This window comes from Azolla caroliniana, unplaced genomic scaffold (genome assembly GCF_043228905.1).
Source record: "Azolla caroliniana isolate FFs.n. ecotype wild unplaced genomic scaffold, voAzoCaro1.0.p SCAF_18, whole genome shotgun sequence".
NCBI lineage: Eukaryota > Viridiplantae > Streptophyta > Polypodiopsida > Salviniales > Salviniaceae > Azolla > Azolla caroliniana.
In genome coordinates, this window is record NW_028230453.1 from 2,026,036 (window position 1) to 2,045,582 (window position 19,547).

Here is a 19,547-nt window from a genome sequence, read left to right on the forward strand (position 1 = left end):
ACGATTGCAAGTTATTGAAAGAGCGAAAGGCACGACACCCTCCTTGGCATAAAGAGAACTTAATGGGAAATGGGTTAATGTTGAATTCACAACTTGGATGATGAATAAGCATTGATTGCTTGCACGATGAGAATTGATTCACCTCTAGTTATGGGTCGACTTGGAAGATCGAACAAGAGGCAAAATTTGATCTTTCTTGGCCTGTCCAAATTTAGATGAGGCAGTGTTTTCATATCTTTGATGTTAAACTCTTATTGTGCGTGTACTCAAACTAAAAATGTGTAATGAAGGATTAGCAACATCTCATTGCTCAAAGAGTGAAATCACAACTATACATTTGCCGATCATAGCCTTTATCATTACAACATGCTTAAATGCTGAAGTTTAAAATTTCTAAAATTAATACTATATTGAATCAAATTAGTCAAGGGATATTTAAAGTGATTGAGATAATGTATAGAGGCACATCTTGCATCAATGCCTTTTCAGATCTCAATATAATGTATTTTGTTGGCTAAAACACTAACTTCTGTTGAATGAGGTTGTAATCTTTATGTGCACTATTGCTAACAATAGTGCAAAATGTATCCCACAAGGTAGGCAATGTGCATAATAAGAAGAAACATTTTTCTATTCATCGTCTATACTCATTTTTTGTGCTTGCAATTGAGACCATAATGCATCAAAGTCATTCAAATGAGAAGTTGCACTCTCGGTGTCCATCCATGCGAAAACCATAAAGTTTCTTCTTGAGATCAACTTTATTTGATGTTTTCTCCTTCTCATAGGTACTACGTAATTTTTGTCATAGCTTTTCAACCGAGTCGTACTCCAAGACCATGAAATATATGTTGTCTACTACGTGCAATTTTATAGGGACATTGCCAAAAGATTGAGCTATTTTTAGTCATTATTGATCATGCCTTCAAGACTCTTGGCTTCACCACTCAATGACCTTAACTAACTTCTGTATATCAGTACCTTAATTTTGATATTTTAAGAAAAATCTTTTAATTTTGAAAAAAAATTAATTTTGTAATTTTTAAAATTAAAATGTGAAAATTTGAATTTTGGCCTAACTTGAAAACCAAAACCAAACTGTGAAACCGCGGTTTTAACTGTTTGAAGGTTTGAAAGTCTCTAAAACCGTTTGGTTTGAGCTTGAATTTTTTGTAATGGTTCAGTTAAAATGGTTTCAAATTCGGTTTCAATTCGGTTTCAAATTTTTTGAACAGTTCGGTTTTAAATGGTTTGAGTTTGACACTCTCAAACCGAACCAAAGCATTGCCGATTGTTAGGGATGAATTGAGGCGTGCACAATGAACCGAGAATGTGATGAAGGATGAAAAAGATCAAGAGAGGAAAGAAAAAAACAAAAGTGTAGGGGGGACAAAAAAGTAAAATCTAGAACAGGAAATGAGGGAGACGAGAGTGATAAACAAAAACAAAAAGAGTGAAAAATATGTACAAAAACCAACAAAATGTAGTGTTAACAACCCTATGACATGCAAACAAAAAAAAAAGGGTTCTGCTACGACTTCAATGTGTTTCAAAAATGTGAAATTGGAAAGGGGAAAACCACAACGTAAGAGGCATATGGACAACAAGATGAGTTATTTTTCCTCAACAAGAGATCCCCAAGAGCTCCAACCTAAAAGTATCGTGTGAGAACGAGATGTAATTGGGATTAGTGATTTAAGGGAGTCACCATCAGGGTTTCTCATTCAGGAGGACATGTTGAGGATTCAATGTGGTTTGCTTTGGGCACCACTACCAAGTCAATGGTGTTCTCATTGTAGGCCCAAGATGCAAAGTGGTTGGCAAAGGAGTGCGAGTGTGGGTTCACATGAATAGGTGAGGGTAACAATCGGCAATGGTTCGGTTTGAACCGAACTGACCCGCGAAACCACGACTTAACGACTTAACAGTTTGGTTTGGTTCAAGTTCAAGTTTTTTAAACGGTTCGGTTAGGTTTGGGGGGTGAACAGTTCGATTTAACCGTTTGAAACCGTGGTTTAAACGGTTTGATGGTTTTTAAATATTTTAAATAATTTTTTAAACAATCTTTTCATTTTTAAGCCTAATTCTCACGATGTAGGAAAAATCTTTAAAATTTTGAAAAATTAAAATTGGAAATAATGAAAAAAATTAAAATTTTAAATTTGAATTTTGACCTAAGTTGAAAATTGAAACCAAACCATGAAACCGCAATTTTAGTGGTTTACTGCTTTAACGGTTTGGATTTTTACCTGACGGTTTCGGTATGACGGTTTTCTGGTTCGGTTCAGTTCAAGTTTCAAAAAATTTAAACGGTTCATTTTGGGCAATCTGAACCGAACCGCTGCCATTGTTAGACGAGGGGTTGTTCAATGTAAAAATATATGTTTGTCTTGGATCACATAACCCAAAGAAGAAATTTTGTGGATCAATTGAAAACAATTGGTTATGATTGAGGATTATGAGCATTAGAATTTACTGAAAAGGATTACCAAAGATGTAATATGCATTTAAAAGTTTCTTCCATGTGCTCGGTTTCAATAATTTGTCAATTTAATTATATAGTTATTGCAAGAACAAAATTCCACATCTAAATCGTAGATATCCAATGTTTGGGATGAAATTAATGCAATTTATTCAAGCCAAGTAAGACTTCAAAGAGGTGTGTACTGGTGTTAGATCGAATTAAAGAGAAATTTTGATTTCCAATTGGAAATCAAGTTGGCTACTATAAAGCTATCAAAGTCTAGCCTAAACATATTTATTAGAGTTGGAGGAAAGACACAACACCAACAAATATGCCAAGAAAGAAGAAAAACAAGACTCAACTAATAAGATAATACATGTTGATCAAACTTCTCTCACATACATATAGTAATACAATATGTATAGTGATCGTAAATTTTTGGTTTCATCAAAATGATATAAAAAAGGGAGACATTGCATAAAATAAATTCCACTAACAGATGAATAATATCAACTAGTCATAATCACATTGATATGTATAATAGTAAGAATGCATTAACTACAACAACTTTTTTTTTTAATTGATTATATCTATTACATTAAATCAAGTTGTTCTAATTACAAAGAACTAGAGACCATAACTCTATGGAGGATTAAGTGAATATGCGCAAGAGAATTGATTAAACTTTGTGTGTTCACATGCGGCGTGCATGTGAGCATGTAAAATATATACATATGTAAAATACATGTTAAAGGAAAGAGAGACTTGTGCATCAAGGAGAATAATATGATATGAAAAGCCAATCAACTATGTAACCACCGGTTTATACAATATAATGCTTGGTTTATAAAGAACTTCTATGTAAGTAAACACAATGGTAGGAGATTAGGTATCAACATTATTCTATCTAAAAACATCTCCCATTCATTAAGACAATGATGCACTTTTATATGGAGGTGCCCAATGAGTGTGCGCTTAAGCTTATTATCTCAACAATGATCACTTGTCTCAAAGTGCTAATATATTTTATCAAACAACTAAATTAATTGTGCCTAAACAAAAAAGTATGACAAATGGCATATGTTGCAATACAAAGAGCAATAGTGATATTAACTTTTAATTACCAATAAAGATATGATTAATCATCTAAAAGACGCGTTGTTTAGCGCTTGGAGTTACAAGAACATGGGAATGATGACTTGCTGAGACACAATCTTATGTTACATTTAAGCATGGTGATGTTCAATTATAATGCAAAGATTAAACTAATTGTGAACATAACTCCCAAAAGAGAATCATGTGTTTGAAATAATAGAAAACTTTTCAATATGCTAGTCGTGATTCAAAGCTAAACTCAAACTAACTCTCTGGTTGTTAAGAGATATGTTCTCAAAATGTCATAATGTTGTTTTAGAACCATCAAAAGGATAAGTATGCCAAGGGTCTAAGCATTTGTTGTCAACTTTATTGTGATCTAGATTTATTACATGGAAAACAACAATGATATTGGTCAAAACTTTCTTGAATTGAAAATCCATAGCAAGTTGCAACAATTCAAAGTATTTGAGGAATTAAAGATTTAATCACTGATGGTGAATGTACGTCAAATGATGTTTATGGAATAATGTGATAATAAAACATCGATATAACTCCTACGAAGAATGGAGTGCCTTAAACGAAAAATCGGCATATTTTAGAAACTGTAAGGGCTCTGATATTTGACATAAAAGTTAAAAAAGTGCTTTAGGCATTTATATCTCATTATGGAGTGACATTGATTAGCAATGCTTATGTGCAATCATAAAAGACAATACTCCAAGTGAGAACTTATAGTAGTCTAACAAGGTTTACTTGTAGCTATTATGTACATACATACGCTCATTGAAGTTGGAAATTTAGTTTTAATGAAGTCTACAACATTTCCACGAGTTGGTAATATTGAGTTTTCAAGATTGGGAGTTAAAATATAAACACAAAATTTACGACAATAAGATGATTATCATGGAATAGTGTGTTTTAGCAACATAAGACACAATGGGCCGGTAAATGCATGGATAGATTAACAAATTATATATCATTCACACAACATTAATCGTTTATGCCAAAATCCCAAAATTGCATGTTTATGAAGAAAGAATGTGAGAAGAAAATTGATGTATGGAATAAAAATGATAGATGTGAATCTATGTCAAGTCTTGGCATCAAAATACAATTGGTTGCACTTGGATGTATAAGGTAGAATGCATTTGATGGTATTGTGAAGAAAAAAAAAAGCTAGAATTGTTGCAAAAGGTTATGTGTAAGCTATGTTACAAAGGAATTTCACTTTCCAAGAGGAGTTACAATATTGTAATTTATGTTGATGATTTCACAATCACAAGCACTAAACGATTCTTATCATATGTTAATTAGGAACTTGTATGTGAGTTTGGGAGGAAAGATTGGGGAGAACTATGGGGTATTTGTTTTGTTTTGAAAGTTCTAAAATGCCCTAATGGTTTGTCTCATGGTGTGTCAAAAACATTACATGATGGATATGCTGAAATTATTGTCTATGCATTCTTAACCTGCTACAGCAATTGTGGAAACAAACACAAATAAAGCTTGTTTGATTGGAGAACATACACAAATGATTAAGAAATGGAGGGAAATTTGATCTATCCAACCAATTTTATGAAAAGTATATTTTTATATTCACACTAAATTTATGCAAGAGCTTAAGCATGCATGTATTTATAGGCTATAGCCAAAGGCACATGAATACTTTTTTTTGACGCATACTAACGATAAGTTATCTATCCAGTTATATTTCCAATGTAGATTTTGGGCTAGAGATAAAGCATCAGGCAAAAGTACAAAAGGAATGTTTGTGGTCAATATTGTATAGTGTAGTAGTGTTGTCATGGGTGTCGATGACACAATCTATAAAGCATTATATAGAACTATTGCACAAGCCAAATTATTAAGTTAGACAGATGGAGATGTTGCTCAAACATCTTGCACCACTAGTGAAAAAAATCAAGCAGATGGATGTTGCTCAAATTTTCTTGTGAAAATACTAGCTCAAATATGCCGACAAAAGAAATGATGTTTAACACGTGGAATTAAAGATGTGAAGATGCGATTGAAGGAGATGGACATTTAAAGTAAATAAAACCCAAATACCAAGTTACAAAAACATTAAGATTTGATTACATACATTTGTGCTTGAGAGGGGATGTTGCATAAGTCACAAAGCACAAATTTGATGAGTAATCAATCATGTAAATATAAAATGATGGTGTTGCCAATTCGAACAAATGCTTGTTTATTATGGGCAATAGGATATGCCACAAAAATATAGAGACTTAATGTGTACTAAATTAATGATTGTATTTGATAAGAGAGAAGCTATATGGGTCAAGTGCCATGCTATATTATATGCGCTCACTTGAGGCCAAGTGTGTATAAAGGGCTCCCATGTCACATTTAGAATGTGAGGGAAGTAATAAGATAATCATTTGATAAACAACCTTAATTCTCTATGTGGAAACATAACATAACAAACACATATGAAGTTATAACATAGTGTGAACTTGAGTTTAAAAAATAATCTTCATGGGTTTACAAACTCGTTTTCCACGAGGTATTCATAGTTACACTCAATATACTTGGCACCTATCACCTAGAAATTGGCTTTACAAATTCATTGTCACAACCCAAAGAGATGCATATACTATGCCAACAAAAGCTAAGATAATTAGTGTCACCTTCATAACACAATGCTAGCAAAGCTACAATCGTTACGTGCAATGGCTCAAGAAACACATCTATCCCTTAACACAAACTCTACTCATTTGGATTAATTATTTTGCTTTTGATTGTAAGCACTATTACGGAGATTGTATAATTATTGGTTGTTGGTTTACTTATGTATTTGTAGTGTACCGAAACATCACAAGTGTTGGGGTTACACCAACGTATGAAAGTATAGTTAAAATTTGAAGACTTTCTTGTACCCACACAATACATATTTACATTGAATTTGTAAGGAAAGCTTCGAGATGCCCAACATAAAATGTATCTATTTCTCAGGTCATATCAAAGTTCAAGAACAATAATTCATATACACGTGGATGTTGGTCTATCCAATAAAACTTATACAAACTTAATCGTAAACAATAGACTTATTTAAAGACATGTGTAATTGTGGGGCTATGTGTGTGTGTGTGTGGTTTGTATATGTGTCACTTAATGTTTGGAGGGAGGGTGGATTTTGAGAAAGGTGAAGTTCCCGGTAAATGCAAAGGACATGAAATCATGTATGTCGTCTTCTCGTTATGGGTGATGATACAATATATGTGTGGCTCATACTTTATTGGAAGCATCGTATTTGAGCACAAGTGAGGTCAATGGCGATCTTGTCATTTTAAACATAGTCAAAGCTTCCTATCTCTTTGATTCACTTTAAATAAGATTATTACAAGTAGTGGAATACGAAATTATGAGGTTTCTTAATTGCAAAATCTCGAAATACCCGATAATAAGTGAGATTATGATCTTTCTTTTACGTTGCAAATCATACGGATCTTATTAAGCTAGCATAAGTCGAGAGAAGAGTATGTGTAGCTAAAAAGCACAAACTTTTTACATCGTAAATATCATCAAATTGTATAGTAATATAGCATGATCACAAATTTTGGGTGGATCAAGAGTAGTATTATGTGAGGGCTAGCTTTCACATACATGTAATGATGTATGCTAGAGAAAGAAAGAGGGAACTTGGATCTTAATGTTCGAAGACACCAACTATGCTTTTAGCATCCATCATGTACCTCTGAGTGATCTAAGTTGATAGTAAGTATTGTTACATCAGCAATAGAGATTGCACACAAAATGATGGTAGCGGAGCATCAACATCTGCAAGTAGCCCCAATTGCATGGTCTTACTCAAGCACCAATACTAATGTAGCTTATCACAAGGTGTGCCACTACTTGATTGTAAATGTTCAAGGTGATACAAAGTACATATGTATACACACACACACACACACTCAAGCATACATATTATATCAAGTGGAACCCTAGACTGGATCATAATTTACCTTCAGAAAGGCATTATGTGCTAAAATACAATGTGCATCACAAGAACTCGTTAGACATTTAATTTTGCTTATAGATTCACATGAACACATTACAAAATTGCAAAGTTGAACATTCCGAAGTGTTTCTCTCTTGACCACAAGACAAGAGGCTTCAGTTGCGCAATTTTTGGTGTTGATATTTAAAGGAAATGCCATACTTTTGCCATTGTTATTTTAGAATAATCTCCTTAGATCTTTCCATTGACGTATCATATGATAGGGTTTTATGGTCACATCTACTTGTACTTCTAGCCACCCCAGCTCATAAGTGTATCGATGAATGACATGACATTTCTTAGAAGGTCAAAGTTGGAGTTTAGTATTGTAATTCTAAACTTTGATATATACACATGATTTCATGGTAAATCTATTGTTTTACAACATTAAGGGTTTAATGGTTTAGGGTCTTCGGATCTTTTTGCAAAGGGTTTAATGGTTTGTTCATTGTAAAAACTTCTGTAATAATAGTTTGAGATCGGGTGTAATATCCACTAGTTCCCATTAACAACATTTACAATTTTACATTTTCCACAATTGAAAGAGTGAAAATAGGAGCATTGTGATCTCAAAGGCAATGTTAATCAATGGGATAGATCAGAAACTGCAACTATGAAATGAAAACACTTTAGTCCTACGAAGGGCCTAGTCATCATCATAATGTCCATGTGTGTGAAAGCATAGCATGTTCACATTAATCATGATGTTAGATCTAAAAAGTGAGTGCAATGGAGTTTCAATTGTGCTTTTCAATCAAGCGAAGCTCTTCAAATTTATTTTTTTCCATAAAAAATATGCTCCATTGGTATTAAAATTAACAATGCCAAAGGCAATCTACAAATTGTACATAATAGTTTCCACTCCATAAGTATATATCGTAAAAAAAGGGACCAAATAAAGATGGCATTTGTTATGGCCTCTAAAAAACATCATGTTGCAGCCAACATTGGCTGAATGTGATTCCACATATACTGAAGCTCTTCAAATTTAAATTAAAGAATATTGAAATAATAACTTTGAAACTATGAGGAAAAGTTTTGAACTATGCAACTTTCACTAGAACTAGGACAAATATTTATGAATGTGCCAATGGACGATTTTGCACACATAAACATAAGACATACATGTTTTGAATCTTCAATGTTGCCAAAGATATTAGCTTAAATAGTAGTTTCTATGTATGTTTCTTCATTCGTAGTCCCAAACAAATCCAATTGTTATTGGCCTTCATGTGTTTGTATAATATCGAAGTTCAATTGTGTTAGGAAGGAGTAGTGACATCAATTTAAAGGATTGTTAACATTGTTGGTCTCGCTATTCGGAAAACAACTTGTGAATTTATATCATTATTTTGTTTCTTCTTGTAGCATGTAATCGAAAATAAAAGCATCAAGGTTGGCGACACTTAAATTGAGGTTAAATAAATTAAGATAGACATTCTATTCAACTTCCATCCCAAGTTTGCACGCATTCAAGCCTGTCTCCATTACCACATACATTTTGTTTTTTAAAGTGAAGTAACTAATGTACAATTTAACCATTGTTAAAAGTCGTCAATCAAAACATGTAATTAAGAAACAAATTTGTGTTGGAATTTGTGCCTTCCACATTGCCAAATTCCATGCAAAGAAAAGCAAATTTTCAAAAGGGGACCATCTAAGATAACATGGGAGTAAATTCCTCTAAGTATGTATATGTCTTGACCTTTTCGCTGTACCTCACATAACCCAATACCTGACTGACACACAAAATGTCTCCTTAACCAAAAACCATACAGGTTGGTAACATCCAACATGATATGCAATCCAAGAATGACAAAGAAACTTTGTGGAAATATGTTTTGTTATACAATGTAAGTTTTTTTGTGTAGTTTTCTTATATTGATGACAGTTATGGTTGCCTACTTTTGCATGTTCGCTTTAATGGGCACAAATTTGGTTTCCTTGGATGGATTGGCATTACTTTTTCCATGCAATCATTTACGTAGAAGAATCGAAGCTATTAACAAAATTTTGCAGTAATGCCATAAGTAGGGTTTGCTCATTCACTTCAATCTTTTACCTGGATTTTGTCTTTAACAGCATTCAAGCATTGATAGGAAGCTTTTAACATGTTCTAAAAAAGTATACTTGGTAGAAATGTTTTTGATTATTTATGTTTTCTATAGTATATGATTGTGTTTATATGCATGCATTTGTGCACACACATGTTTATAAGGCATCAACGGAATTGAAACACACACCCACATGTGTGTCATCCAACAATCGATTCTCTTCATGTATTTTGCTTTTTGTAAAACATATTAGTTTAAGATACAACATCATATCCTAGCTCTATGAATATAATTTTCCCAAACGAATTTGGTAAAAAATGAAACTACGGAGAGCAATTTATGGTATAGTTTTATAATTGTTTAGTATAATGTGTCCCACCATAAGATTGCTATATCCCAGTAAAAAGCAACCTTTCCCACTTTCATTTTACGATGGTGAAACAATCTCATGCCTATATATTCTATACACAATGAACACACTAGGACTTCCTTGATGCCTCCATCTTGTTACATTAACCTTACAATATTGACAATTTTGTAGTATAGTTGCATGGAAAAAAGATGCTAATCATTTACATTTAGTATGTAAACCCCAAGAAAACCATAAAAAAAATGTGGTTACCCTCTCTAAATGCCGAGACAATTTGTACCCAAAGTCACATGTAAAACTAAGACTACTCATATCAATAAATCTCTCTTTCTCAATGCACACATTTGTTCGTAAAATCATCAAGCATCCAAAGTCATTCTCTCTCTCTCTCTCTCTCTCTCTCTCAATTGGCACTTTTGTTGGTAAATTTTTCAATCATACAAAGTTACTAGTCAACTCGTCACATACTATGTAAACATGTACACTTTTAGTCCCATGGGAGTCATGTGTGGCCACTGACTGAAGCACAATGACAAATATAACCTCTATGATGAACACATCATTGACCATACAAAATCCCTTCTTACCCTTACTACAGCAGTGACTTTCCTCTTTGAGGTGTTGATAGGAGCTGACCTTGGACCACAGTTTGAGATAATCTATAGCCTTACAATGCTACAATACCGTAAAGCATCAATCAATGCTAACCACGTTGGGTCGAATAAGGATGACATTGAAAGTAACTTCCTAGGGCAACAAACCAAACTTCTCAATCCACCTATATATTGAATGTGTTGGCGAACACATGTTCATTTACTTTGAAAGGAAGGAAGAGTGCCATAGACAAATATCCCAAGAAGACACTGATTTCAATCTCCATGTCTAGAAGCCAACAAACACCACAATGACCACGCTTATGGCGAGACATTCAAAACCTATAGTACCACCAGGTGAGCTTGTTCCTATAGTACCACCAGGTGAGCTTGTTCCTAGCAAAGTTTGAAACCATTGCACATACAACAAGATATACTACTAAAGGACATGCATTAAGCCCAGATGTTTTAAAAAAATGAGCATTAATAAAAATTGAATGAAGCTTAGATCCTTTCAGATTACTACTTAACTCATATGGCTTGTTTGATCTGTGTATACATTTTGCTCGCATGCTTCATGGGGAAGCTAAGTCTCAGTCAGTTAACACATTAAGAGAGAGATCCAAGACACAATGTGTTATGTGAATGAGTGTCTCTTGGCATTTTTGCCCAAAGGGAAGGAAAAGTTGTGTGATTTGATCTCAAACATATCAATCAAGCTTTTCCATTTCTAGCTTAGACATGGAAATATCCAAATCCACTCCACCTTCCATGTCCCCAAATTTGCAGCTCTGCTCATCATGGCTATGGCTCACATTGTAACAATCCATGGAGTCCTTGTCTTCCCGTAAATTCTCGCTTTGCCCACTACATTCGTAGCTATCCCTCTTGGACGAGTCTTTGTTATTAGGTACATCTGATTCCTCTCTATCACAAACATCTTTAGGTTCTTCATCCTTTTGACCTTCCATTGATGAGCTCGAATTTCGGCGCACACTGCCCAACCCTGTCCGTCCATCTAATCGTCCACCTCTGGCTGATGGTCCGGACTGACCCGCAGCTACCCTTGGCATTGGACACTCGATTCCATTCCTAGGGGGCACAAAGACTAATGGTAGATATTCATCGGTATCGCATGCAAACCTCGAGTTTCGGAAGTGATCTTCTAATGCCGGCCGTCCCTGCAATCATCAGTACGTTTGTTAGCTTCATTTACATCACTGCAAAAGGTGTCATAAGATTAGTCCATCAGGACAAAAGAAACACAACCAATTGTTTCCAATGGGAAGGACATAGAATGATAACATAATCCGCATCATTAGATGGAATTAAAGCAGCATTGTATGTTTGGATGGATAAGAGTTAGTTGCATGTTTTGATTCCTTTTACCCAGAAAACAACATTGGTTTATATACATGAATCAAATCTATCAGAAAAGAAGAGCAATCAAATCTCAAAGTGAATTTAATGCAAATGCTAAATGTACAATCTACCAATAATATGTCTACCTGGACTCGGGCATACGCGATCTTACAAATCTTCCTCGAGTTGAATGCCTCCCACGCTTGCTCATTAAATGACTTGTAGAATTTTAAGGTTGCTAGAGCAGTAGTGAAATTGACAAATGCATAACCCAAATTACATCTATTTCTGTAAATGAAGGTAGTGACCAAGATAGGGGAAGGATATTAGAACTAAATCCAACAATACAAATTAAACATAACATATATTAGTGCCGTAATGGCAGAGAAACCTGTCTACAGATGTTAATTGCACAAATGCAAACAAAAAATACTTACTTAAAATCAATGGGAAGGTAAACGAAATCATATGCCGACTCGGGCTCATTAATATCTAGTATTCTTCGGTTGCAATCTAGGCAATGTTTATCCAACAAGGACAACAACATTTGCTGGCTGCAGTTTGAAAAATCCAGGAATTAGTATCCAAGCACTGAAAATCAAGTAGAATGCAGCCCATTACACAAGAATTGAATGCAATTACTTCGGACACCCCGGAAAGCTTCAAAATTGACAAGCAGTCACTTAATGTAGCTCTACTGAAATTCATACTACATAGAGTGAACTTCAAATTGAAGCTTTGGGATACTATAACAAGTAAAAAACTAGATATGGTGTACCACATGTGTCACTAACATACCTGTATTTGTTAGGAATGTTCCGGATCATAAGTGTCGTCCTTGGATTACCAGACACCACATAGACCTCCCTCTCATCGAATTCAAAATGCAAATTTCCTGCACCCCTATGAGAATGGTGATGATGATGAGGCTCTCTCATAACTTCACACATTTGCTTCTCAGCACTACAATTCAAGTTCTCGACACCAATATGGTTATTGACAGCATTGACACTACTACACTTGGGGTCGGGATTGGCAGACCCTGATCGCCTCAACCTCCTTGGACCAGCCACAACCTCACCACTATACCCATTTGGAGGGACTGCGGGTGTTTTCCCTTTCATATCATGGCAATGGTCATAGCTCAGTAGAGCCGGCGGCATCTCCTCTGGAACCCCAAGTGACGGGTCGTAATCGAAAGCGTTGAAACCACAAGCACCTACACTGTGGGTAGTGACAATGGGCGGCGGAGGGGACCGGATATTACTGTCAAAGACTGATCTTCGCCATTCAAAGTGGGTAGGGAACATAGCCATGCCATAGCTAGGATGGTAACCCATGTTGTGGTAGCCATTAAATGCATGATCTCCATGAATCCAACTGCATTGATCTTGGTTTATATGATGATGGTCCTGAGGGGTTACAACAGGGTCTGGATGATATATAGTGTTTACTGGTGGATATGGCAATCCTTTGGCATTCTTTCGGCCCATGCTCGAGCCGCCATTGATGCTTATGTTGCTTAGCCGGCCTTGTTTGCTGAACTCTATCTTCATGGGCTTCCCACAGACCTCTTTGCCATTCAGCGAAGACCAAGCGGCTGCCGCATCTCTTATATCGTAGAACTCCACAAATTTGTGTTGCTTCTTCATCGGAGCCTCTCTCAACTCCCTCACATTTCCTGATCATATGCATATGTACATATAAAGGGCATCAATACAGAATGATTTCCTGATCATAAACATATGCATAATTGCATGGATAGAGAATGATTTCCTAAGCATAAACATATACATAATCACATGGACAGAGAATGATTTCCTGAGCATAAACATATGCATAATCGCATCAGTACAGAACGATTTCTTGAGCATAAACATGTGTACGTACATAATCGCATCAATGCAGAACGATTTTTGAGCATAACCATATGTATACATACATAATGGCATCAATGAAGAACGATCTACCGAGCACATACGTATATATTTACAAATAATAGCTTCAATACAGAACGATTTTTTGAGCACATACATATACATAATCGCATCAATACAGAACGATAGCACGATAAAAAAAACTGGCTTTAATGATAATAAAACAATAGCAGAGATCAAGGCAATCGCATCTCTACAGGTCTGTGAAATACAAGGGTACCCCCTCATGCAATTGTAGCGATGGCGTCAAGCTACTAGGCTTCAGGGAGATTTGATTACATATGTACAGAACGAGGTAGATAATTATGTCTGCACTCACCAAATCTTTCGAAGATTTCTCGAAGCTCTCGCATGCTAATGTCGGAGCCGACATTGAAGAGCACCAGAGTACCTTGGTTATGGGCATCCTCCACAGGCATGTTCCATGGCGCGATGTATTGAGCCCACACGACATGGCCACATATCAGACCTTTGCTTCCTTCCTGTCCTGCACAGGAGGAGGAGCTCTCCTGCTGCTCTACAGTCGCGATCCCATGAAGGATCGGATTCATGCACACATTAGGATTTTCTTTGGTGCTGGAGCTGGAGCATGCGCTGGCCGCCATAGCCGGCGAGCTAATAAGGTTGTGATGGGAATGCAGTCTACTGCTAATCTCTTCCTGATTGAATCGGAACCTCTGCTGCCTGAGCAGGTGCTTGCTCTGCATGTCCTTGAGCGCCTGCTTCGCCGAGCGGAGATCGTAGAACTGAACCAGGATGATTCCTTCCGACGCCCTCTCGAACTGAAGGCTCCTTATCGGCCCCCACGACTTCTCTATCTCTTCCCGAACGCCGGCCTCGGAAGCTCCCGGAGGCACACCCGTCAGTAACAGAGCTCTGGAGATGTGCTCCTTACTGTTCGAGCTATGGTGAGATTGCAATTGATTTTGAACGTATATGGCAGGCGCGATTCCTCTCTGATTGCAGGCATCATGCATTGGGTTAGAAGGGGTCGCTGCAGGATAAACCAGAGGTGCCATCATTTGTCGAGGACTAATCAGAGCCGAATTAAACGCAACATTAGGGTTTGGATGGATTGTATTACTGAAGCGTCCCCCATAACCAGGCTGCTCTGGTTCAGGAATGTAATTAGGGTGGACGTGGTTCGCGTGATGGCTGACATTAATCAGGCCGTTGTATGCGCTCTCCATTGGTTGATGACAGTCGTAAATTCGAGGGCTCATATTAATCAGAGATGGTTGCGTCTTCAGATGCATCGAACATGAAGATGAGGAAGATGGCGATGATAATGCTGAAGATGCAGCGATAAAATTGGAGCTGGGATTAACAGGAGTGAATTCAGAAGCATTAGGATCTAAACCAACTGTTGGATTAGCAGGAGAAGAAGAAAAGGATGATGATGATGATAATATAGACGATGATGATGCGACAGTCGATTTCGTCTCTTCGGCGTCTGTTGATGAATCAGACTTGCAGCAAGGTTCCATCTTTGACTGAGACCTTCTATCCTCTGTTGATTCCTCTACTTTCTCTTCTTCGTTCAGACCTTCCATCTCCGTTGGACTGAGATGGTGATTCATGTTGTGAAGAGATAGAGACAGAGAAGCTATAGTCGCCATAGATGCAGAGCTGATCTCAGTACAGACTGAATCCATTGAAGATAGATTAGCAAGGTCGCTCCGATTCTTCCTCTGTATACAGTATTGACGAGAATCGAACAGACAATGATTAAATAAGTTGAAGCAATTTACTTCTGCAACCTAGAGATGAGCCATAGCCATCTGTATATGCCATTTAAAATGAGAAGTTAAAGCTGTGTGGAGATGTACGTTTGAATCGCCATGGCTCACTGGTTATTTCTCAACAAGTATAAATATGGATAAGGAGAGAGAGAGAGAGAGAGAGAGAGAGAGAGAGAGATTTAGAAGCAGAAGGACGAAGAAGCTTTAATGGAGGAAACGATTAATTCTGTTGTTATGTTATATTCTTCTTCTGATCATCAAAAGAAAAAGAAAAGAAAAGAAAGAAAGTAAGGAACTAAAAGGTCAGAGGTTTGGAAGGCGATGAGGCAGACAGACAGTCAGGCAGGCAGGAGAAACACACAGAGGAATTTGTTAAACCCTAACGAGAATGAGAAAAGAAAGGAAGCGCAGCGAAATAAAATAATTGAACAGGTTCTTTCAATCAGTTGGTTAATTTAGTTGATTAAATTGTTCGATAGTTAGTTAACTAGTTGATTAATTAAAAGCCTAGCAGAAGCAAAAATCTATCTCTAATTGGCAGCAGATGAGGTAGTTGTGGGTGAGGTTCCAAATTTTATTTATATGTAGGTTTAGCAGTAAAACACTAAACCCCAAGAAAGAGAAGGAAAAAGGAGGAGGAGGAGAGAATTAACCCTAGTGAGAAGAAATTAGGGTTTGATTAAGAGACGAACGGCCAACTAATTATGCCTTAACCAAAAAAAAAATGAGGCAGTGACTGATCAGGAATTTGGGGGTTTTTGTCAAACGTGATGCTAAATCTATAACAGTGCACAGAAAGAGAGACAATCAGAGTCACAGAGAGAGAGAGAGAGAGAGAGAGAAAGCAGAGAGGTAGAAAGAGAAAGTGGCATAAAGGATATGGAGGATATGCTCTTTTTTTCCCTGCTGCTTTCTCACAAAAATAGAGAGAGATAAAGAGAGAGAGAGAGAGAGAGGTTTTAGGGTTAGGGTTTTGGCAGTGGCAGGACAGTACGCTTCTGTGCTAGTGACGCTAAGTAATAATAATATTATGCAGACACAGAGAGAGAGAGAGAGAGAGAGAATTAACTAAGTCTTAATGACACTTAGATTACGTTAATTAATCAGGAGGCTATGCCGCTAATCACCGCTCCCACCTAAATTTAATTAATTTAAAATCAAATCAAATCCTAAAAATAATAATAATAAATAACAATATATATATATATATATTAAACAAATTTACATTATTGTTGTAAGGGCTCAGCAGCCACCCTCTCCACCTATAATAATAATAATTATTATTATTATTATTATTATAACATTAAATTATATTATTAACTATTAATCTATTATTTTATGACTCGTTTGTTTTATTTATTATTAATTATTTAGAAGCGAAAGGGTGGTGGGTTGATGATGATGAGGGAAAGAAGAAGACATAATAATAAAAATAACAAATGAAAAATGTATGCATGGAATATGAAATGCATGTCATGTCATGTTCGTATATACGTACGTATCTGGAGCGTATATTGTGTGTCTATGGGGGGGGGGGGCGGCGTACGCATACCTCTACGTATGTTGGGCAGCGTATGTATGTATGTATGTATGTATATGCATGCATGTATGTATGTATGTATGTAGATGTATGTATGCATGTGTGGGTATTGGGGGGGCGTTATGCTCCATGGCCTAGAGAGAGAATGAAGAGAGAGGGGGAGGGAGAGCAGGGGTCAAGGCGTACGAGGCTGTCCGAGCTAGAGAGAGAGAGAGAGAGAGTGGAGCACATTCATGGGGGCCTGCAGAAGAGAGAGAGAGAGAGAGAGAGAGAGAGGAGCGCGTGGTAGAGAGGGAGTCTAGAGAGAGAAAGGGAGCACCGTCCTAAATCCGAATATAAGAAAAAAGTAAAATAAATACATAATAATAATAATAATAATCGTCTTATTAATTGGATGAATATATGTACATGCCAGTACATATACATATGTGTGTGTGTATCTATCGATATATATTTTTATTTATATACGCACCTTATATAAATATAAATATATTGTTTGATGTCGGGTAGAGAGAGAAAGAGAGAGAGGGGGGTGGCGGCCCCGATGTCCGTCCGGACTGCTGCCTCGTGTGAAATCGTCCCGTTGATATCTTCTCTCTATATATTTTATTTATGTATTTTTACTCCTTTTTTTCTTCTTTTTTAAATATTTTTTTGCTGTCATTCTTCTTCTTCTTCTTCTTTGCTTCTTGTTTTAATGAATCAAGAATGAATATGAATGAACTAATATTATTACATGCATACTAACACAATCCAATCATAAGTCTCTCTCTCTCTCTCTTCTTCGGAACTCATACTCATTCATTCATTCAATTGCTATTAACAACACTATGTATGTATATATTATCACTCCTATTAAATGTGGCTTTGAAACCCCCCCCCCCCCACAAAATAATAACCCCCCTGAGAATGGAATGGCATCTCTAGGAGGAGGGAGTCATATGCCCACCTCCACGATCTTTTCCGATAACTCGATGTCCTATTATTGTCCCAACCCGGCCGTCCACCCATATCCATGTCTAACCCAAGCAAAGAGTCTCAATTGAGACACATGGTTCCTTCCTTTACCCTACCCCCCTACTTTCTCCCATTGCCATTCACCGAACCGATGAGATCGCATCCCATAAAAGTTAATAGGAATGGAGAATTCAATGTATATATACACATACATACTTCTCTAGCCCTTCATAGAACAATTTTCTTTCCGATACCTCCTTGCCCCAAATTTTACCATGAACACATTCCACTTTCCTCGGTCAAATTTTTACCTTTGTGTTTCTGACAATACTCCATACTTCGGGGGCTTACATCAATATTTGGAGCTTTTCTCAATATGTGAGTTGTGATGTACGTAGTAAGATTATGTATTTCGTGACCCCGCAACATGCACAAGCCTCGCAATATTCTATGTTAAATGGAAAACAAAAGACAAAAATACAAATGCCTCTATTTGACAAAGGTAATTGTTTGCCGAAAAACACATCGTCGAGAACTATCAACTTAGCTAAGGTCGAACATTATTTTCTTATGAGACTTGCAACTTAGTGTTCCTCACCTCTAACTTCTTCTTAGTGTAAGGCATCCAACTATCACATTATTATTATTATTATTATTTTCCAAAAAAGGAGCTACTTTCCCATTACTTAGGAGAGATTTTTATAGAAAGACTATATAAGTATATAAGTCAAGGAATCACTTCTTACCAAAGCATTCTGGATATAGAATTTGTAGATGACACAACAGTCTACCTGCAAGGGGACCTGGACAACCTCCAAAAGCTAGAAAGTGGGCTAGTTTTATTTTGCAAGCGATCTAACGCCATGATCAATTGGCACAAATCCTGTGCAATATGGCTTTCTCAGGAAACACATCCAGCGTGGCACCCTCACCCCGCTTTCAAGTGGATCAATCAAGGAGCGAGCACCAAATATTTGGGCTTCCAAATTGGCTTCAACATACCGTCGGAGACGATGATTGCACCCGTTATCCTCTCCATTTGACAAAAGTTGATACATTGGAGCTCTAAAAAATTGTCGCTAGCAGGTTGCATCATAGTGGCAAATCAGGTACTCCTCGCAACAGCATGGTATAGTCTATCATACTGGACAATCTCCAAGGAAAGTATACATCAGATTCAACGACTGGTCCGCAACTACATTTGGTCTGGTAAGGAAGACCATGTAGCTCGCGCCAAGGTGGCGTGGCCTATACTCACAACGCCTAAGTCGAGAGGGGGATTGGGTCTTATTGATCCCCTTTCACAATCGAAAGCCTTACTTGCCAAATTTGTGGTGCGAGGACTCCAACCAGGAAATGATTGTTGGAAAATGCTACTGAGGTTACGTTTCGCTTACTTTAAGCCACGA

At 36.7% G+C, this 19,547-nt stretch overlaps 1 protein-coding gene across 1 annotated transcript; it reads right to left on the minus strand.

The window, feature by feature from the left end:
- Positions 1 to 11,077: 11,077 nt before the first annotated feature.
- LOC147852035 (protein terminal ear1-like) lies at positions 11,078 to 15,578 on the minus strand. Its single transcript, XM_087334480.1, has 5 exons — positions 14,219 to 15,578; positions 12,761 to 13,643; positions 12,400 to 12,516; positions 12,109 to 12,250; positions 11,078 to 11,781 (listed from the first exon to the last, which is right to left on the minus strand). Exons 1-5 carry the CDS (start codon positions 15,552 to 15,554, stop codon positions 11,311 to 11,313), a joined length of 2,949 nt encoding a protein of 982 aa, XP_087190606.1. The 5' UTR covers positions 15,555 to 15,578; the 3' UTR covers positions 11,078 to 11,310.
- Positions 15,579 to 19,547: the final 3,969 nt, after the last annotated feature.